Source organism: Lonchura striata, chromosome 8 (genome assembly GCF_046129695.1).
Source record: "Lonchura striata isolate bLonStr1 chromosome 8, bLonStr1.mat, whole genome shotgun sequence".
NCBI classification, from domain to species: domain Eukaryota; kingdom Metazoa; phylum Chordata; class Aves; order Passeriformes; family Estrildidae; genus Lonchura; species Lonchura striata.
In genome coordinates this window covers 23,063,108-23,084,760 of record NC_134610.1, presented here as the reverse complement: position 1 = coordinate 23,084,760, position 21,653 = coordinate 23,063,108, and the positions used below count along the sequence as shown (strand labels likewise).

At 37.8% G+C, this 21,653-nt stretch overlaps 1 protein-coding gene across 31 annotated transcripts in view; it reads left to right on the top strand.

The window, feature by feature from the left end:
- TTN (titin) overlaps window positions 1-21,653 on the top strand; it is a 239,112-nt gene that overhangs the window by 161,977 nt on the left and 55,482 nt on the right. For all 31 annotated transcript variants that reach the window (XM_077785076.1, XM_077785079.1, XM_077785098.1 and 28 more), the window contains 39 exons: window positions 45-350; window positions 460-738; window positions 1,161-1,460; window positions 1,565-1,867; window positions 1,965-2,336; window positions 2,434-2,736; window positions 3,177-3,476; window positions 3,591-3,887; window positions 3,987-4,271; window positions 4,358-4,651; window positions 5,043-5,342; window positions 5,446-5,754; window positions 5,846-6,036; window positions 6,522-6,951; window positions 7,484-7,792; window positions 8,208-8,356; window positions 8,451-8,483; window positions 8,582-8,711; window positions 8,812-9,111; window positions 9,197-9,514; window positions 9,605-9,901; window positions 9,991-10,290; window positions 10,968-11,282; window positions 11,374-11,522; window positions 12,372-12,522; window positions 12,607-12,888; window positions 12,980-13,282; window positions 13,387-13,689; window positions 13,802-14,083; window positions 14,526-14,825; window positions 14,915-15,217; window positions 15,359-15,667; window positions 15,752-16,033; window positions 16,286-16,585; window positions 16,727-17,020; window positions 17,119-20,085; window positions 20,182-20,502; window positions 20,602-20,886; window positions 21,108-21,407. In XM_077785076.1, coding sequence (XP_077641202.1) covers window positions 45-350; window positions 460-738; window positions 1,161-1,460; window positions 1,565-1,867; window positions 1,965-2,336; window positions 2,434-2,736; window positions 3,177-3,476; window positions 3,591-3,887; window positions 3,987-4,271; window positions 4,358-4,651; window positions 5,043-5,342; window positions 5,446-5,754; window positions 5,846-6,036; window positions 6,522-6,951; window positions 7,484-7,792; window positions 8,208-8,356; window positions 8,451-8,483; window positions 8,582-8,711; window positions 8,812-9,111; window positions 9,197-9,514; window positions 9,605-9,901; window positions 9,991-10,290; window positions 10,968-11,282; window positions 11,374-11,522; window positions 12,372-12,522; window positions 12,607-12,888; window positions 12,980-13,282; window positions 13,387-13,689; window positions 13,802-14,083; window positions 14,526-14,825; window positions 14,915-15,217; window positions 15,359-15,667; window positions 15,752-16,033; window positions 16,286-16,585; window positions 16,727-17,020; window positions 17,119-20,085; window positions 20,182-20,502; window positions 20,602-20,886; window positions 21,108-21,407 — 13,551 coding nt within the window. The remainder of the gene's footprint in view (window positions 1-44; window positions 351-459; window positions 739-1,160; window positions 1,461-1,564; window positions 1,868-1,964; window positions 2,337-2,433; window positions 2,737-3,176; window positions 3,477-3,590; window positions 3,888-3,986; window positions 4,272-4,357; window positions 4,652-5,042; window positions 5,343-5,445; window positions 5,755-5,845; window positions 6,037-6,521; window positions 6,952-7,483; window positions 7,793-8,207; window positions 8,357-8,450; window positions 8,484-8,581; window positions 8,712-8,811; window positions 9,112-9,196; window positions 9,515-9,604; window positions 9,902-9,990; window positions 10,291-10,967; window positions 11,283-11,373; window positions 11,523-12,371; window positions 12,523-12,606; window positions 12,889-12,979; window positions 13,283-13,386; window positions 13,690-13,801; window positions 14,084-14,525; window positions 14,826-14,914; window positions 15,218-15,358; window positions 15,668-15,751; window positions 16,034-16,285; window positions 16,586-16,726; window positions 17,021-17,118; window positions 20,086-20,181; window positions 20,503-20,601; window positions 20,887-21,107; window positions 21,408-21,653) is intronic.

The window sequence follows — 21,653 nt, the reverse complement described above, 5'->3', positions numbered from 1 at the left end:
CTGTTCTGGGATGAAAATCATACAATACTTTTCCATTTCTGCAGGCCCTCCTTCACCTCCTCAGGATTTACATGTCACAGATGCAGGCCGAAAGCACATTTGCATTGCATGGAAACCTCCTGCAAAGAATGGTGGAAGTCCTATTATTGGATACAATGTTGAGATGTGTGAAGCAGGAACAGAAAAATGGATGCGAATCAATTCTCGTCCAATTAAAGATCTGAAATGTAAAGTGGATGAGGGTGTTGTTCCAGACAAAGAATATGTGCTGAGAGTCAGAGCTGTCAATGCTGTTGGAGCTAGTGAGCCATCAGACATCTCAGAAAAAGTTGTTGCCAAGGACCCAGACTGTAAGAATAGACTCCTTTATATATATATATATTTTTTTTTCACACCTGCATAACTAGACAAAGAATGGTGTTTGGCAACTTTCTGATAACATTATACTTACCTTTACAGGTAATCCAACCATTGATCTGCAAACTCGTGACATTGTTGTTGTTAAAGGACAGAAACTAAGTATCCCTATACCCTTCAGAGCTGTTCCATCCCCAACCATAACATGGCACAAAGATGGCAAGGAGTTGAAAGCTGGTGACAGAACAACAATGAAGAGTGACTACACCTCTGCATTGCTTGAAGTGATAGACAGTGTTCATGCTGATGCTGGTGTTTATACTATCACACTGGAGAACAAACTGGCATCAACAACTGGTTCAGTCAATGTCAAAGTCATAGGTAACTATGTTCTTCCATTCTGAGAAATGTGCTTATCTTCACTTGAACCCTGCAGCTGACAGAAGAAAGGACTATAAAAGATACCTTTTCTGCCAGGCAGGCAAATCACTTCAACTCAGACACATACAGATTGATGTTATGAAGTCTCATGAAAAAAAAACTTTACCTCAAGTTGCTCTAACTATTCAGTGACTGCTCAAAGCCCAATTATTTTGAAAAGTTAGTGTGTAAATATACAAGTGATTTAATAATTCACATTATTTTTCACCTTTGGGAACAGAAATTCATATAGATGCTGTGTAGTCCACATCTGTGGTCTTGGCTTTCTGCAAAGCAAAGAAATTAAATATAATTTCATATTTATAAGAATACACTTTCCCATCTATTTAATTAACTATTTTTTTCATTCCTATTTAAAACAGGTCCACCTGGTCAGTGTAAAGACATTAAGGCAAGCGAAGTAACTAAGAATTCTTGCAAAGTGTCCTGGGAGCCTCCAGACTTTGATGGTGGTACTCCTATTTTGCATTACGTTCTGGAACGCAGGGAAGCTGGTCGTAAAACATACATCCCAGTCATGTCTGGTGAAAATAAGCTTTCATGGCAAGTCAAAGATCTTATCCCAAACTGTGAATATTATTTCCGTGTTAAAGCTGTCAATAAGATTGGAGGGGGTGATTACCTTGAACTAAGAAACCCGATCATTGCAGAAGACCCAAAACGTAAGTTTGTCTTTCTATTAAATAATCTAAAAAATTGAATTTTAAATAAAATCTTCATACTCTCTTTTCTCATATGATCCCTTTTTTGATCTTCTCTTTCACAGAGCCCCCAGATCCGCCTGTTGACCTTGAAGTCCATAATCCAACATCAAAATCAGTAACTCTTACATGGAAACCACCCCTGTTTGATGGGGGAAGCAAGATTATGGGCTATATAATAGAGAAGCTTGCTAAGGGCAAAGAGAGATGGGAGAGATGCAATGACTATCTGGTACCCTTACTAACTTACGCAGTGAAAGGCCTTGAGGAAGGAAAGGAGTATCAGTTCCGTGCTCGTGCTGAGAATGCTGCTGGCATCAGTGAGCCTTCTCGGATTACTCCTTTTGTGAAAGCTGTGGATCCTATTGGTATGAATTGCTTATTAGATCCTTTGTATGAATTGCCATACATCCTCAGACATATTGAAAGATTCTATGCTCCATTTCTCATTCTTTGTTATTACAGAGGCTCCAAAAGTTTTCCTTGCTGCAAACCTACAATCTGGCCTTGAGGTGAAGAGAGGTGATGAGATCATACTTGAGGCACATATTTCAGGGTCACCTTATCCATCTATTACTTGGCTGAGGAATGATGAAGTTGTCAGACCAGAGGATATCAAAAAGAGAGTAACAGCACCTAAAAAGAGGAAGGGTGAAGCTGAAGAAGAGAAACCTTTCCAGCTTTCACTGCCAGAACGTATGAGTGTTGACAACCACAAGGAAGGAGAGTCCATACTATCAGTTCGTGACTCCATTAGAGCTGACCATGGCACATTTACAATTAAAGTAGAAAATGATCATGGAGTTGCAAAAGCTTCATGCGAAGTCAATGTGTTGGGTATGTTAAGAATGTCCTCAAAACACCTAGTTGTTCAGATTATTAGGTAGAAATTGCACAAGTTGAGTACTCATAATTTTTCTTGGTTTACTAACAGATACACCTGGGCCACCAGTCAACTTTGTATTTGAAGATTTGAGAAAAAATTCTGTCATTTGCAAGTGGGAGCCTCCTCTTGATGATGGTGGAAGTGAAATCCTAAACTATGTACTGGAAAAGAAAGACAATACTAAAGCTGAAATGGGCTGGGTCACTGTCAGTTCAACACTCAGGCATTGCAAATTCCATGTAACAAAACTGATTGAAGGAAAAGAGTATCTATTCCGTGTATTTGCTGAAAATAGAGTTGGAGCAGGACCACCATGTGTTTCAAAACCAATGACAGCTAAAGATCCTTTCTGTAAGTTTTAATTTTGAAAAACAACCTTTTCAGAAAACAAAATGTGAAACTGTAACAGACTCAGTGAATACTCAGCTTTATGTGAATGTTCCCAGAAGAAACTTAAGCTACACATTTTAAACCATTGAAATACAGAGAACTATCAAAAATACTCTGATTTCAATAGTAAACACATAAGAATGATGATCACTGTCATAAAACTTTACCCTTAAAACACTTAACAATAGTGACATTCTCTGTGCTTCACAGGCTAGTATTCTTACCACAAAAGAGAACCATTGTAAATTTGCTTACTGATCGCTGTTAAAAATCAAAGGTTCTAAGAGAGCAGAAAAACTAGGAAATAAAATTAGTAATTTCTTATATCTTAGTTCTCTCTTAGTCTTGAGTAAGCTCTGAAGAGACAGCAATGATGACAAAACCACCTTTTCGTTTTTCAGCTCCACCAGATGCACCTAATAAGCCTGATGTGGAAGATGTAACCAGCAACAGTATGCTAGTTAAGTGGAATGAACCAAAAGATAATGGCAGCCCTATTATAGGATACTGGATTGAAAAACGTGAAATCAATAGTACTCATTGGGCTCGGGTCAACAGGAACCTTGTGAATGCTCTAGAAGTAAAAGTTGAAGGACTGTTGGAAGGTTTAACTTACATCTTCAGAGTGTGTGCTGAAAATGCAGCTGGCCCTGGTAAATTTAGTCCACCATCAGATCCAAAAACTGCACAGGACCCAATAAGTAAGTGGCTTAGCAGAAGCTAGTAGCAGACAGTTGAAAAATTCTAGGATTCATAGCCTTTAACTTTGATTTACACTTCTTTATTTATTTGTTTATTTAATTATTTATTTATAGTGCCACCTGGTCCTCCAATTCCAAGGATTGCTGACACAAGTGCAACTTCCATTGAGCTAGAGTGGAAACCTCCTGTGTATAATGGTGGTGGAGATATCACTGGTTACCATGTGTACAAACAACTGATGGGAGTAAATGAGTGGTCACGCTGTACAGCAAAACCCATTAAGGTCCTGCAGTTTACTGTTGGAGAAGTCAGGGAAGGTGCAGACTATAAACTCCGTGTTACTGCACTCAATGCAGCTGGCGAAGGACCACCTGGGGAAACTGAACCTGCAACAGTTGCAGAACCTAAAGGTATTTCAATTGTATTATTTTTAAGAAATGTCCAGCTGCTTAAAAGGTGGGTTTGAATCCCTCCGTTTGATTAATGAACTGTTTCTGTTTCTTCCACAGAGCCTCCCACTGTTGAGCTGGATGTTTCTGTGAAAGCAGGCATTCAGGTCATGGCTGGACAGACTATTAAAATTCCTGCTACTGTGACAGGGCGTCCTGCTCCCACTATTGCATGGGCTGTAGAGGAGGGTGAATTAGACAAAGATCGAGTTGTTATTGAAAACGTTGGCACAAAATCTGAGTTAACCATTAAGAATGCGTTGAGAAAAGACCATGGAAGATATGTAATTACTGCTACCAATAGCAGTGGTTCAAAATCAGCAGGAACCAGGGTAGAAGTATTTGGTAAGAAAAATATTTTTTTCAAATTAAATAAGCTTTTCTTTTGGTCAGTATAGGCTTTACCTTACTGGTTTGGTTTTTTTTTTCAGATGTTCCTGGACCAGTCCTTGACCTGAAGCCAGTGGTCACAAACAGAAAGATGTGTTTGCTTAACTGGTCTGATCCTGAAGATGATGGTGGCAGTGAAATCATAGGCTTCATTGTTGAAAGGAAGGATGCCAAAATGCATACATGGAGACTAGCTGTAGACACAGATAGATCTAAATGTGATATTACAGGTCTAATTGAAGGGCAGGAATATAAATTCCGTGTTAGCGCCAAGAACAAATTTGGTACTGGTCCAGCTGTGGAAATAGGACCCATTCTTGCAGTTGATCCATTAGGTAAGATGACTTATTTTACAGGGTTTTTAAAAAGAAAAAAAAATTAATGTCAGATTAATTAGGAAATATTTTTGTCTTTCCCTCCATACAGAAAGTGTGTTTATTTTTCAACTACATGGATAGGCATCTGCCTTAGCTTCATTACTTCAGTCAGGTTTCTGAATGAATTCTCTGAAGCTAGTGAGGTTCTTTGCATAGCAAAATACTGGTGCCTACTGAGACACTACCTTTTTCTCCACATACATGAGAGACTTTATATGAGCCATAATCATACTCTGATTCTTTGCATGTAAAAACTATGGTTTTAAAAGGCCAGAGCTACTGCATTCTTATGATTTAAAATTCTCTGATGCTTTAATTTTTTCTTATTGTAATTCGTCTGTGTTAATAGGTCCACCAACAGCACCTGAGAGGTTCATGTACACAGAGAGGACGAAGTCATCCATTACACTTGACTGGAAGCCTCCACGCAGTGATGGTGGTAGTCCCATCTTAGGATATATTGTTGAGAAGAGGAGACATGATTCAAAAGATTATGAAAGAGTTAATGCAAGGCTCTGTCCAAAAACATCTCTTCTCGTTGAAAAACTCGATGAACTTCATATGTATGAATTCCGTGTGAAAGCTGTCAATGAGATTGGAGAAAGTGAGCCATCACTGCCCCTCAATGTAGTTATACAAGATGATGAAGGTATATCAACTTTAAAGAAATCTATATAAATATCTCTAGAACACTTCAAGGTACTTTCTCTGTTTCATCTCTGTCTTCACTGTGTCACTTCCCTTCTTTTCAGTGGCTCCAACTGTTACATTGCGTTTGGCTGTGAGAGGAGATACTATCAAAGTCAAGGCAGGAGAACCAGTTAACATTCCTGCTGATGTAACAGGCCTGCCAATGCCGAAGATTGAATGGGACAAGAATGAAGTTTTAATTGACCAAACATCCAATGCACTTAAGATAACCAAGGAAGAAGTATCTAGAACTGAGGCAAAAACTGAACTTATCATTCCTGCAGCAGTGAGGGATGATAAAGGCACTTACACTGTGAGAGCTTCCAATCGTCTTGGCACTGCATTCCGCAATGTGCATGTTGAAGTGTATGGTAAGGATGCAACATTTTATTAAAATGACAGCTAATAAAATGCCTTTTCTTTCTTTTTAATGTAGTTCCATGCTCTATTGCATTCATACAGATCGTCCTTCTCCACCAAGAAATCTTGCTGTTTCTGATATTAAAGCAGAATCCTGCTATTTAACATGGGATGCACCTGTTGATAATGGTGGTAGTGAAATTACCCATTACATTGTTGAAAAGCGTGATGCTAGTAAGAAGAAATCTGAGTGGGAAGAAGTCTCCAAAGGCGCTGTTGAGAGAAGACTTGGGGTAATTTATAAAATATCTCTATTACATACTTTAGTATGCATAAATAATAACAGTATTACATATTTAATGGAAACTGCTACTTACATAGGTATCTGTGCTCATACTCCATTTAGACTCCAGAATTACTGGATGAGTGTTTCCGATCCATGTATCTGTGTTACCCCTCATGGGACAAAACAGAAGTGGACATTGTTCACTTTTGCTACTTAACTTCAGCTGAGCTAGAAAGAAGACACCTTCCTTTTCATCTTCCAGAATTACTCATTTTTCTAACCAACTGCAATAACAAACATAATGACATTTTTTATTTATAGTCAATCCTATGCACATAAATAAGAATATCCTTAGGATGTCACACAGAACTGTGTATTACATAAACATAGGTATATCAGTCAGATTGCAAGATAGAATTTAAAGTAAAATTTCTGCTTAGCTCCAAATAAGTTGATTCTGAAATCTGTATTGATTTAAATCCACTTTTTCAGGTATGGAATCTTGCAACAAATGAAAAATACCAATTTAGGGTCCGGGCTGTAAACAAATACGGAATAAGTGATGAATGCCTCTCAGAAAAGGTTGTTATTAAGGATCCCTATGGTCTTCCTGGACCTCCGGGAAAGCCAAAAATTTTGGATCGCACCAGATCATCTATGCTGGTGACTTGGGAGCCTCCTTTGGACAATGGTGGCAGTCCAATAACTGGCTATTGGTTGGAGAAGAGAGAGGTGGGAGGTGTCTACTGGACACGTGTCAACAGAGCTCCAGTAACAAAACCATCAGTAAAGGGTCTAGAGCACAATGTGCTTCGTTTGGCTGAAGGTGTTGAATACCAGTTTAGAGTTATGGCTGAAAATCTTGCTGGAATTGGCCCACCCAGTGAACCATCAGATCCAGCTTTGGCAGCAGATCCTATATGTAAGTACGTTATTTGTATGACTGTGTTAGAGGACTGTATCACAGCAGAACAAAAAATGTGTTACTATTACTTTTTAGAAATTTATTAATGAAAAATATAAATAATGAAGTATTAATTTACTAACATTAATCAAAGGCTTTGTTTACATTAAACCTAAGAGAATATATTTACACAAAGTTTCTGATTTTAAAACTTCCAAAATAATTAGCTTTAATTTTTTTTTTTACCTCTTTTATGTACCTAATACTGTGATAACACCAATGTAGGCATTTCCAAATAAAGTTTAGTTCAGAATCATATTTTTATACTATCATTTTACTTTATTGTTAAACAGTTCAATCTTTATGCTATATACCTTAAGTATCCCTTGCTAACATAGGAAATATATGTAATTATTAGGTACATTCTAGGATTTACACTCCAAATACAGGTAAAGAAATGAAAACACTTGCATTCTTCTAGAAACCTATCAAGAAAAATATAGGAAGCCACTAACACTCAGGTAATTTTTACTTGCTCTTGTTTTACCAGTTGTTCCAGGTCCACCATCATGCCCAGAGGTCAAAGACAAAACCAAATCATCTGTAGCACTTGCATGGAAGCCTCCTCAAAAGGATGGTGGGAGTCCTATAAAAGGATATATTGTTGAAATGCAAGATGAAGGTAGTACTGATTGGAAGAAGGTGAATGAAGGAGACAAACTCTTTCCTACTTGCGAATGTGTTATTCCCGACTTGAAAGAACTCAGAAAATATCGATTTAGGGTGAAAGCTGTAAATGCTGCTGGAGAATCAGAACCAAGTCCTGCAACATCAGAGATACCTATCCAAGATATTCTAGGTAAGAGTTCTGAGAACTGATTTAGGTATTTGTATGTAAATGCCACTTACTGCTATGACTGTTCAAAATGGATGCCAAGCAAGCCAAAATCAAAACAGAGTAAACAATTATACAAGAATGTGGCAAAAGCCTGACACACATCTTTGAATGTTTCATTATTATGTCCATTGTCAGGGAGTGCTTAATTAGGAAACTGATGGGCACCTACAGACATACTAATGAAATACTGTTAATTTTATGAAAAATTTACAGCAACGAGTTTTTCTATTTGTATACTTCCCAGTTTCCTTTTTGTACATCCAACCTGTCTCACGTGAATATGCATTCCACATGTTTCTGGGGGATTTCAGCTCAGTGATGATGGAATTTTGCTTTCAGTAGCTTTTAAAATTTCTATATTTAAATATTTTTGCAGAGGAACCAGAAATCTTCCTTGATCTTGGAGCACAGGATTTGCTCTCTTGTCGTGCTGGCACAACAATTAAAATCCCAGCTGTTATCAAGGGTCGTCCAGTTCCAAAAACATTCTGGGAGTATGAAGGAAAAGCAAAAACAGCAGCAAAGGTTAGTAAAAGTAATAGGTATTTTTTTCTACACCTGTTTCTAGGCATTTAAGCCTATTCTCATTTACATTTATATTATTTCCATTTGTTTATAGGAGGGAGGTCATAATGTACCTGAAGAAGCTCAGGTAAAGCAAGCAATTTTTTAAACCTGATATTGTTGCATTTTTGAAACATAAATATTCAAGGTTGCTCTATAACTTCTTTTTGTTCTTATAATATGCAGGTGAAAGCAACTGATACACATTCAGAGATTATCATCCCTGAGTGCAACAGAAGTCACTCTGGACGATACAGTATTACAGCAAAGAATAAAGCAGGACAAAAGACAGTACATGTCAGAGTCAATGTGCTTGGTATGGCTTCCATATATTGAAGTATCCAAATGTTAGGGTTTAGTCTTATTTTTCTACATACTTACATAAGATTGTGTCTGTTTTGCTTTTATCTAAACAGATGTCCCTGGTCCACCAAAAGATCTAAAAGTAAGTGATGTCACAAGAGGTAGCTGTAAACTCTCATGGAAGATGCCGGATGATGATGGTGGAGATAGAATCAGAGGCTATGTTATAGAGAAGAGAAATATTGATGGGAAGGCCTGGACTAAAGTCAATCCAAACTGTGGCAGTACTTCCTTTGTGGTACCTGATCTCATAACTGGCCAAGAGTATTTCTTCCGGGTACGTGCAGAAAACCGTTTTGGAGTTGGCCCACCTGCAGAAACCATCCAGCGGACCACAGCCAGGGATCCAATTCGTAAGTAAAATCCTTTAAACAAATCCTTTAAAACCACATGGTACTGTATAGTGGATTTATTCACTCTTCTGTTTTGGTTGTGAAGATCCTCCTGATCCGCCTATTAAATTGAGAATTGGCCTTGTAACCAAGAACACAGTGAGCCTGACATGGAAACCACCAAAGAATGATGGTGGAGCTCCTGTTACACATTATAATGTTGAATGTCTCCGCTGGGATCGTACTGGAGAAGTGAAAGAGTCTTGGAAGCAATGCAACAGACGTGATGTGGAAGAAACAAAGTTTACTGTTGAGGATCTTGTAGAAGGTGGAGAATATGAATTCAGAGTTAAAGCTGTAAATATAGCAGGTCCTAGCAGACCTTCAGCCACTGTTGGCCCACTTGTTGTCAAAGACCAGACATGTAAGTAGTGATACTACTAGTGATACTACCAATTCCATTTTAAAATTATGAAGTATTTTTGTATGCTAATTTTTCAACATTTTGTTGTAGGTCCACCATCTATTGAGCTCAAAGAATTTATGGAAGTTGAAGAAGGAACAGATGTTAAAATTGTGGCCAAGATAAAGGGTGTACCCTTCCCCACATTAACATGGCTAAAAGCTTCTCCAAAGAAACCAGATGACAAATCACCAGTGGCGTATGATCAACATGTCAACAAGATTGTTGATGAAGATACTTGCACTTTATTGATCCAACAGTCTCGCAGAAATGATACAGGCTTATATACTATAACAGCTGTAAATAACCTGGGAACTGCTTCAAAGGAGATGCGGCTGAATGTTCTGGGTACATATCAAGAATTCTTGGAATTACATTTCTTGATAGCATTTGTTTGATACTTGATTAATTCTTCTTTCTTAAAATGTATCTTCTAGGTCGTCCTGGACCTCCAGTAGGACCTATTAAATTTGAAACCATTTTGGCCGATAAAATGACAATATCATGGCTTCCTCCATTAGATGATGGTGGTTCTAAGATTACAAACTATGTTATAGAGAAAAAAGAAGCAAATAGGAAGACATGGGTGCCTGTTACTAATGAGCCCAAGGAATGCATATTCACTGTTCCTAAGCTGATGGAAGGCCATGAATACGTGTTCCGCATTATGGCACAAAACAAATACGGTATTGGAGAACCTTTGGATAGTGAGCCGGAAACAGCACGAAACCTTTTCAGTAAGTAGAAATAAGCTTTCAAGTTATGTCAAGTTTCTATATGCTGGTATGTGTACAGCATCTGTTAAATACCCCTCTTGTTTTCTCTCATCACTAAGTTTTCTAGAATAGCTTGAAGAGTTTTAGCAGTAGTACCTGGTTCTTAAAAGCATGTGTAGTGATTAAAATATTTTTTTCTCTCTTTGTGTTATATTAAAGTACCATCTCAATATCTGTAATGCTTAAATACAGAAGTGTTTACTTGATAGGATTCAAGTTATTCTGTTGTATTTGAGACATTATTAATGTCTTGGACCGAAAAGAATCAATTTCCTACCTTCAGTTTTGAAAGATAAATTATACAGAAAAGCTCAGACCAGCTCAGAGGAATGTTAGGCTGGCAAGAGAAAATGGCTCTTAAAACAGCAAGTGTTAGGCTGAGCACTAAAATGAGGTAGTGATCCAGAAAGGCTAGAAAAAAAAACTGACGATTTTTATTTGGAGGAAAGGTATTTCATTTTTCACTGAATTATATGTACTGGAATAGGGGTGAGAAACTGAATGAGGAATCTTGTGCAGATGGCTAACTGCCTAGTGCAATGGTGACCATGTGAGTGCACAACTCTTCTGCACTCTAGCTATTTCTGTGTATTTTTAGCATATTTTTTACAAGCTATGTGTGAATTTTTTTCCCTCAGCTGTCCCTGGACCTCCTGACAAGCCAACAGTTAGCAGTATAACACGTGACTCAATGACAGTAAACTGGGAAGAACCAGAACATGATGGTGGCTCTCCTATTACTGGTTACTGGTTGGAGCGCAAAGAGACCACTGGAAAGAGATGGACCAGGGTTAACCGAGATCCTATCAAGCCTATGACACTAGGGGTTTCATACAAAGTTACAGGCCTTATTGAAGGCTCTGAATATCAGTTCCGTGTTTCAGCAATCAATGCAGCTGGTGCTGGCCCACCAAGCATGCCATCTGATCCAGCAATTGCTAGAGATCCTATTGGTAAATATTTTAAATTACTTTTTTCTGAATTTGAGAATATACAAATAAGAACATAAAATACATTTTTATGCTGTATGATGATATTTTTCAGCCCCACCTGGCCCTCCTATACCAAAAGTTACTGATTGGACAAAGTCTTCTGTAGACTTGGAGTGGACTCCACCAGTAAAGGATGGTGGTTCTAGAGTCACTGGCTACATTGTTGAGTTTAAAGAGGAAGGAAAGGAAGAATGGGAACGGGTAGGTTGAAAACCATTTCAGAATCAGCACTTCCTTTCTCTGTGCCTATCAATATGAATATTTTCTTTTAAAATTTTTGCTATTTAAGTTATTTTTTAATTTTTAAAAGTTTGTACTATTATTATATTTGTATGTTTAAAATACAAGACCAAGCTTGCCCTTCCTCAATGTGAAGTTAACTTTGCAAATACTAGATACAGAATTTCACAATTTTTATTTAAAGATGTGGGGAAATATGTAGATAATATGTAATAAAAAACCACAGAAGACTGAGTTAGAACTGTCAGAAAAGTAACCCTAACTGGTATCAGACAATGCCAGAGCATTTACAACTACTGTTTCAATAGTGCATTACCGAAAATTTAGCCGGTGCACACCTTAGCTATTTTTTGTATCTCCACAAATACATGGGTTCATTTTAAATAAAGCCTATATTTCCTGTACTGATTCCAGGTAAAGAGACTTTATATTTGGTTTTGAAAAGACAATAAATTAATTCCCTTTTTTTTGTTGCTCTCACTTACATGAGTTTATGTGTCCAAAAATACATGCAATTCTTCTGAAACCAGAATATTGTAATTGCTAAAAAGCTAAATTCTAACAACCTTATATGTTATATATAATATGTTAGAAAAAACATGAATCTTCAGAATAGGTTGTAAGTCCCTGACATATATTTCTTTAAAAATTTCTGATGAATTCTGTGTGGGCTATGTACATGTATACTTAATATTTTCATGTGCTTGTAAATCTGAAATTATATCTAATATCAGATTGGTTTCAGACTGCAAAGAAATTGGTGATATCTTGATGTTTGCTGATGTTACAATGTTTTGGTTTTTTTTCCAGGTAAAAGATAAAGAAATTAGAGGAACCAAGTTCGTTGTTGCAGGATTAAAAGAAGGTTGTTTTTACAAGTTTAGAGTTAGAGCAGTAAATGCTGCTGGCATCGGAGAGCCTGGAGAAGTTACAGACATTATTGAAATGAAGGACAGAATTGGTATTTATCACTTTGATTTACATTTTTGGTATCTCTAACTCAAAGAAAAAAAAAATCATTGACTTTTTCTTTCTCTTCCCTCAGTGGCTCCTGATATTAATTTGGATGCAAGTGTCAGGGACAGAATCGTTGTTCATGCTGGAGGAGTAATTCGGATCATAGCTTATGTCTCAGGAAAACCACCTCCAACAGTGACTTGGAGCAGGGATGAGCAAGCTTTGCCAGAAGAAGCCAAAATTGAAGAAACAGCTATTAGTTCTTCTTTAGTCATCAGGAATTGCAAAAGGAGTCACCAGGGTTTATACACTCTTCTTGCTAAAAATGATGGCGGTGAGAGGAAGAAGACAATTATTGTGGATGTACTAGGTAAATAGCAGCTTCAGTGCTTGTGAACAAGTACAGTTTCATAAGATGCTGCATGTATGTTTCAATACTCCGTTTTTTTCTTTGATTTCAGACGTGCCAGGCCCAGTTGGAATGCCACTCCTTACAGAGAATCTAACTAATGACTCTTGTAAATTGTCATGGTTTACTCCAGAAGATGATGGTGGTTCTCCTATTACCAACTATATAATTGAAAAACGTGAATCTGACCACAGAGCCTGGACTCCAGTGACCTACACAGTTACAAGACAGAATGCTACTGTTCAGGGACTCATTCAAGGGAAAGCCTACTTTTTCCGAATTGCAGCTGAGAATATAATTGGCATGGGTCCTTTCACAGAAACAACAAAAGAGATTCTCATTAGAGATCCAATAAGTAAGAATATTTTTGATTTGGATAACTGTCATACGAGATTAATACACAGGAAGATTCTGAATATGCAGAAAAATTAATCTACCTCATTTTTACTTTATTCACAGCTGTTCCTGACCGTCCAGAAGACCTGGAAGTAAAAGCAGTTACCAAGAACTCTGTTACATTAACTTGGAACCCTCCAAAATATAATGGTGGCTCAGATATCACCATGTATGTTCTAGAGAGCCGTCTCATTGGAAAAGACAAATTCCACAAAGTTACAAAGGAGAAAATGCTTGATAGGAAATTCACTGTAGAAGGCTTGAAAGAAGGTGACACCTATGAGTATCGTGTGAGTGCTTGCAATATTGTGGGGCAAGGCAAGCCATCATTTTGCACTAAACCAATCACGTGCAAGGATGAAATTGGTATGTTTCTTTTTCACATTTCTTTTGAAAATACTAATTACATTTACTGATTCCTTACTTTTTTGTACTAATATTGCTGACATTTGTGGGCATTGTGTATTTTGTCTTTCAGCTCCTCCCACACTTGACCTTGACTTTAGAGACAAACTTATTGTCCGAGTTGGTGAAGCTTTCAGTTTGACTGGACGCTACTCAGGCAAACCTGCACCAAAAGTTACTTGGCTAAAGGATGATGTTGTTGTGAAAGAAGATGACAGAATAAAGATTAAGACAACTCCTACAACTCTTTGTTTGGGGATACTAAAATCTGTCCGTGAAGACACAGGCAGATATTGTGTTACTGTAGAGAACAGCACAGGATCAAGAAAAGGGTTTTGTCAAGTTAATGTCGTTGGTAGGTTTTACTGAACAACAATATTGTCTGTGATTTTTATTGGTGATTAGAATTCATTGATTTTTATAAAATTTAAGTATTGAAATGTGTTCGTTATTACAATAATTTGATTTACTGCATTCTCAGTTATACTAAAAAGCTATTTATTTATTTTGAGCACGTATTAGTTTATTCAGCATGAATAATTTAACATTTCTACATGCATCTCAACACTATAGAAAATTTTAATCACCAAATACATTATAAACATTAAGGAATTAATTCCAGTATGTCAAACAAGTATTACAGAGCAATAGCCCTGAAGTCTTGATTCCTTATTATAATAACTGTGATGTCAAATTTCTAATTTTATAATATATTTGCTGTATTGACACTGTTTAATCTATGATGTTTTGAGAAGTTCATAACAAAGCATGGGTATGCTTTATTTTTTCTTATACAGATCGCCCATCACCTCCAGTAGGCCCAGTTATATTTGATGAAGTCTTTAAAGATCATATGGTTGTTTCCTGGAAACCACCATTAGATGATGGAGGCAGTGAAATTACAAATTACATAATTGAGAAGAAGGATACACACAAAGACTTGTGGATGCCAGTTACATCTGCCACAGTGAAGACAACATGCAAAATTCCCAAGCTGCTTGAAGGAAGAGAATATCAAATTCGAATTTATGCTGAAAATCTTTATGGCATAAGCGATCCTCTCATCTCTGATGAGATGAAAGCCAAGGACCGTTTCCGTAAGTTTTTAGTTTTCAATTTTATTTGGATACCCCAATCTTTATTCTGTTTGTAATGCTCATACACTCTTTTTTTCTTCTCACCCCAGGTGTTCCTGATGCACCTGAGCAACCAATCATTAAGGATGTAACCAAAGACTCTGCAGTAGTGGTTTGGAACAAACCATATGATGGAGGCAAGCCAATAACAAACTACATTGTAGAAAAGAAGGAAACAATGGCTACAAGATGGGTCAAAGCTACCAAAGACCCAATTTTCCCCGGTACAAAGTTCAAAGTACCTGATCTCCTTGAAGGCTGTCAGTATGAATTCCGTGTTTCAGCAGAAAATGAAATTGGTGTTGGTGATCCTAGTCCACCATCAAAGCCAATTTTCGCTAGAGATCCAATCGGTAAAGTATCACATATAATTTCTCATTTAATTTTTAATGCACTCAGTTTCAGTTAATAAAAATTATTCTATTATCCTAAACTATTATTCTAATAGTTTCTCTTTTTTCTCCCATTTCTTTATTGTTTTACTTTTTTAACAGCAAAACCAAGTCCACCTGTTAATCCAGAAGCAGTAGATAAAACTAAAAATTCAGTTGATTTATCTTGGCAACCACCACGCCATGATGGAAATGGCAAGATAATTGGCTACCTTGTAGAGTTTCAGAAAGTTGGAGATGAAGAATGGAAACAGGCTAATCTTACAGCGGATTCTTGTCCTGAAACAAGCTACAAAGTCACTGGTCTTACTGAGGGATTAACCTATAAATTCAGGGTGAAGGCAGTCAATGCTGCAGGCGAATCCGATCCAGCACATGTTCCTGATCCGGTAGAAGTAAAGGACAGGCTTGGTGAGTTTAATAAAATCAGATAAATTAACCTAAGAACAGACTTCTTTTTCCTCATTTTGTAAAAACTTGTATTTTTGATTCCAGAACCTCCTGAGTTAATACTTGATGCTAATATGGCCCGAGAACAGCATGTAAAAGCTGGAGATACCCTGAGACTTAGTGCTGTTATTAAAGGTGTTCCATTCCCAAAAGTTACTTGGAAGAAAGAAGATCATGAGGTCTCACCCAAGGCTGATATTGAAGTTACAGGAGTTGGCAGTAAGCTTGAAATCCGTAACACTGTCCATGAAGATGGTGGAATGTACTCCCTGACAGTTGAAAATCCAGCTGGTTCAAAGACTGTTTCAGTAAAAGTTGTGGTCTTAGGTAATCTTTTTGTGTTCCCTTTATCCAACATCTTTTTACTCTATAACTGAAGATTAGGAAATAAAGGAATTTCTGGAAAATATCTATAAACCAAGTTATAAACCAAGTTATATTTTTATTTTTATGCAAATATTAAAAGATAGAAAAAGGACTAAAAACTGCATAAAATAGTTTATCTTGAAATTTACAAAGGTTTTTAAGAAATTCTTTGGTTACCAAATAAATAACAGATTATGTTTTTATGAATGTTAGATAAGCCTGGTCCACCCAGAAATCTGAAAATCAGTGATGTTAGAAGTGACTCTTGCTATCTCACTTGGATGGAACCAGAAGATGACGGCGGCTCTGTGATTACTAACTATGTGGTGGAGAGGAAAGATGTAGCTTCTGCACAGTGGGTAGCCATCTCATCATCCTCCAAGAAACGCAGTCATATGGCTAAATATCTGATGGAAGGCACTCAGTATCTCTTCCGAGTTGCAGCTGAGAATCAGTATGGTAGAGGTCCATATGTGGAAACACTTAAGCCTATCAAAGCTATAGATCCACTGCGTAAGTGTTTTTCAGTTATATGGTTTGATTTTTTTCATATGGGATTTGCTAATTTTAAGGTTGTCCTATGGGTATGAACATGATGCATTGCTACCATAGATTTTTCATCCTAGTAACCATTTTGGTTTTGTATTTTAAAAGATCCTCCAGGGCCACCAAAGAATCTGCATCATGTAGATGTTGACAAGACTGAAGTTTCCCTTGTTTGGAATCGACCAGATCGTGATGGTGGTGCTGAGATAACTGGGTATTTGGTGGAATATCAAGAAGATGGTGCAGATGAATGGACAAAGTTCCAGACAGTCCCTATGCTAGACTGTGTTGTTACAGGCCTACAGAAAGGAAAAATATACAAATTCCGTGTGAGAGCTCAAAACATTGTTGGTCTTAGCCTTCCAGATACAACTATACCAATAGAGTGTCAGGAAAAACTAGGTAATTTTTGGTTTTTTCATGTTTTTTCACTGATTTTTTTCTCTTTTTCTATGAGCATTTGGCCTGAAAAAATAATTTCTATTTTTCTCTAATTTCAGTACCTCCATCTGTGGATCTAGACGTGAAGTTAATTGAAGGTCTTGTTGTTAAAGCTGGCACCACAGTGCGTCTTCCAGCAATTATGAGAGGTGTGCCAGTTCCCACAGCAAAATGGGTTACAGATGACACTGAAATTAAACCAGATGGCAAATACAAGATTGAGACTGACAATTACTCAACTGTGCTTACTATCAAAGACTGTGTAAGAAAAGATACAGGAGAATATCTACTCACAGTATCTAATGCAGCTGGCAGCAAAACTGTGGCTCTGCACCTTACAGTTTTGGATGTTCCAGGCCCACCAACTGGTCCTATTAATATTCTTGAAGTAACACCAGAATATATGGTTATTTCTTGGCGCCCTCCTAAAGATGATGGTGGGAGTCCTATAATAAATTATATTGTTGAGAAGCGTCAATCAAAGAAAGAAACTTGGGGAGTGGTTAGCTCTGGAACAAGTCACACAAAAATTAAGGTTCCACGGCTGCAGAAAGGCTGTGAATATATTTTCCGTGTTCGTGCAGAAAATAAGATAGGCATTGGTGCACCCCTGGATTCAGAGCCAACCGTTGCTAAATACATGTTTGATCCACCATCCCCACCTGGTAAACCAACTGTTTATGATATTACAGAAAATGCTGCAACAGTGTCTTGGACTCTACCAAAATCTGATGGTGGAACTCCAATAACTGGCTATATACTTGAACGCCGGGAAGCATCTGGTAAATGGGTGCGTGTCAATAAGACACCTATACTTGATATGAAATACAGAGTCACTGGTCTTTTTGAAGGCAACACATATGAATTCAGAGTTTTTGCAGAAAACATGGTGGGCTTAAGCAAACCATCTCCAAGCTCTGATCCAATAAAAGCATCACGTCCTATCTCTCCTCCTGGACCACCTATAAATCCAAAATTAAAAGACAAAACTAAGGAATCAGCTGACCTTGTGTGGACAAAGCCCCTCAAGGATGGTGGCAGCCCAATTCTGGGATACATTGTGGAATGTCAGAAAAGTGGAACTACACAGTGGAATAGGATTAATAAAGATGAACTCATTAGACAGTGTGCTTTCAGAGTACCTGGCTTAATAGAAGGAAATGAATATAAATTCCGAATAAAAGCTGTCAACATCGTAGGCGAGGGAGAACCAAGAGAACTGCCAGAAACTGTACTTGCGAAAGATATACTTTCTCCTCCAGAAATAAGCCTAGATGTGACCTGTCGAGACTTAATTACTGTCCGAGTAGGTCAAACAATACGTATTACTGGTAAGGTAAAAGGCAGACCAGATCCTGAAATAACATGGTCTAAAGACGGCAAAGTACTAGTCCAAGAAAAGCATGTTGAAATACTTCATGACCTACCTACTGTTGAACTGCAAGTGAAAGAAGCCAAAAGATCTGATCATGGCAAATATATAATAGCAGCTAAAAACAGCTGTGGACAGGCTCAAGCTTTTGCTGTTGTTAATGTGCTTGATAGACCTGGACCATGTCAGAACCTGAAAATAAGCTATGTCACAAAAGACTCTTGTATGATCTCTTGGGAGAGTCCAGTGGATAATGGCGGCTCTGAAATTACAAATTACATAGTAGAATACCGTCAACCAAATCAGAGGGGATGGTCAATTGTCTCCTCTGATATTACTAAACGATTAGTAAAGGCAAATCTTGTAGAGAACCGTGAATACTTCTTCAGAGTTTGTGCAGAGAACAAAATAGGTCCGGGTCCTTGCATTGAGACCAAGACTCCTATCCTTGCTATCAATCCTATTGACAAGCCTGGAGAGCCAGAAAATCTTCACATTGCAGAGAAAGGAAAGACATTTGTATACCTGAAATGGAGAAGGCCAGATTATGATGGTGGAAGTCCCAATTTAAGTTACCATGTTGAGAGAAAACTGAAAGATTCAGATGAATGGGAAAGAGTTCACAAAGGTAGCATTAAGGAAACACACTACATGGTAGATAAATGTGTGGAAAATAAAATTTACCAATTCCGAGTTCAAACTAAGAATGAGGCCGGTGAAAGTAACTGGGTGAAAACAGCTGAAGTTGTTGTGAAGGAAGATCTCCAGAAACCAGTACTAGATTTGAAGTTAAGTGGAGTTCTAACTGTGAAAGCAGGTGACACAATTAGAATTGAGGCTGGAGTCAGAGGAAAACCACAGCCTGAAGTTGTATGGGCAAAAGACAAAGATGCCACAGATCTCACCAGATCTCCAAGAGTCAGTATTGAAAACACTTCTGACACATCTAAGTTTGTTCTCACAAAATCAAGGCGTACTGATGGTGGGAAGTACGTGATTACGGCAACTAATGCAGCTGGTAGCTTTGTAGCATATGCTACTGTTATTGTCTTGGATAAACCAGGTCCCGTACGAAACTTGAAGGTCACTGACATTTCAAGTGATAGATGTACTGTTACTTGGGATCCTCCAGAAGATGATGGTGGTTGTGAAATACAGAACTACATCCTGGAAAAATGTGAAAGCAAGCGTATGGTTTGGTCTACATATTCTTCCTCTGTCCTAACAAACTATGCCAAAGTTACACGACTCATTGAAGGTAATGAATATATATTCAGAGTGCGTGCAGAGAATAAAATGGGCACTGGTCCACCAACAGAAACACATCCAATTATTGCAAAAACGAAATATGATAGACCTGGTCGCCCGGACCCTCCAGATGTCACAAGAGTCAGCAAAGAAGAGATGACTGTAGTTTGGAATCCACCAGAATATGATGGTGGCAAATCAATTACAGGATACATTTTGGAGAAGAAGGAGAAACGGTCACTAAGATGGGTTCCTGTTACCAAAACTCCCATCCCAGAGAGACGCAAGAAGGTTACCAATCTCTTCCCTGGTCACGAATACCAGTTCCGTGTCAGTGCTGAAAATGAAGTTGGACTTGGAGAACCAAGCTTGCCATCAAGACCTGTAATAGCGAAAGACCCAATAGGTAAAATACCACTGAATTTTTCTGCATTATTTCAATGGTAACATATTGTTAAACTGTAAAGATGTGTTCTAATCTGTAATTTTTACTGTCTTGCAGAACCACCTGGTCCTCCCACAAACTTGAGAGTGGTTGATAGCACAAAAACTTCCTTAACCCTTGGCTGGGGAAAACCAGTGTATGATGGTGGTGCTCCGATTATTGGATATGTTGTGGAAATGAGACCAAAAGTTGAGGGTGCTGATCCTGAAGCAGGATGGAAGCGATGCAATGTTGCTGCTCAGGTTATTCATACAGAGTTCACAGCTACCAGCCTGGATGAGAAGCAATTATATGAGTTCAGGGTTTCTGCCCAAAATCAGGTTGGCCTTGGCCGACCAGCAGAATTGAAAGAAGCTGTGTCTCCCAAAGAAATACTTGGTGGGTTTTCCCATTTTCTTTTGGTGTTTGCATACAACACTTTATTTGCTTATTTTATTTAATGTGCAAAACTTTGCATTTTATTTCTTTGTCTTTCAGAACCTCCTGAGATTGAGCTGGATGCCAGCATGAGAAAGTTAGTCACAGTCAGAGCAGGATGCCCTATTAGACTTTTTGCCATTGTTAGAGGTCGTCCAGCACCAAAAGTCACCTGGAGGAGAATGGGTATTGATAATGTTATCAGAAAAGGACAAGTTGATCTGGTTGACACTATGGCCTTCTGTGTCATTCCTGATTCAACACGTGATGACTCGGGCAAATATTCATTGACACTTGTTAATGCAGCTGGAGAAAAGGCTGTATTTGTGAACGTCAGAGTTCTGGGTAAGTAATGAGAGAAATATCTCAAGACAATTTAAAAACAATGTTGGATGTTCCTAGCAGGAATATTTATTATCTTCAGGTGCAATAGTTTTTGAGCATAATTCTATCACCTAACACTAACTCCCTCCATGTAGACAGCTTTTGATCCCCTTTAATTTTAACTTACTAAAGAACAAAATACTAACATAAATTTAAATGTCATCTATGAAATGTCTTCATAGATACTCCTGGACCTGTGTCAGACTTCAAGGTTTCAGATGTCACCAAGATGTCCTGCCATCTTTCATGGGCACCTCCAGAGAATGATGGGGGTAGCCCAGTGACTCATTACATCCTGCAGAAAAGGGAGGCTGACAGGAAGACATGGGCAACAGTCACGGCAGAACTAAAGAAAACTAGTTTCCAAATAGCAAACCTTGTGCCTGGGAATGAATATTACTTCAGAGTAACAGCAGTGAATGAATATGGGTCAGGTGTTCCAAGTGACATACCAAAACCTGTTCTAGCAACAGATCCTCTAAGTGAGTATGCCTTTATGTATATTTTATGTTTGCCTCCATGGACATTTTCTGTTTGTTTTTCTCTAATTTTAGCAGATTTTTGCATTTTTTGAGTTAGTGCTTCTAAATGGACCAATGCTGCTAACTACTCAAGTATAAACATAAGTATGTCTGTATCAGTTTCTTTCAAATATGATCAATGCATATTTGAAATTGTTGAATTTGCATGGATAGTATTCAATATTCAAGAGTAAGAAAATCTCAAAA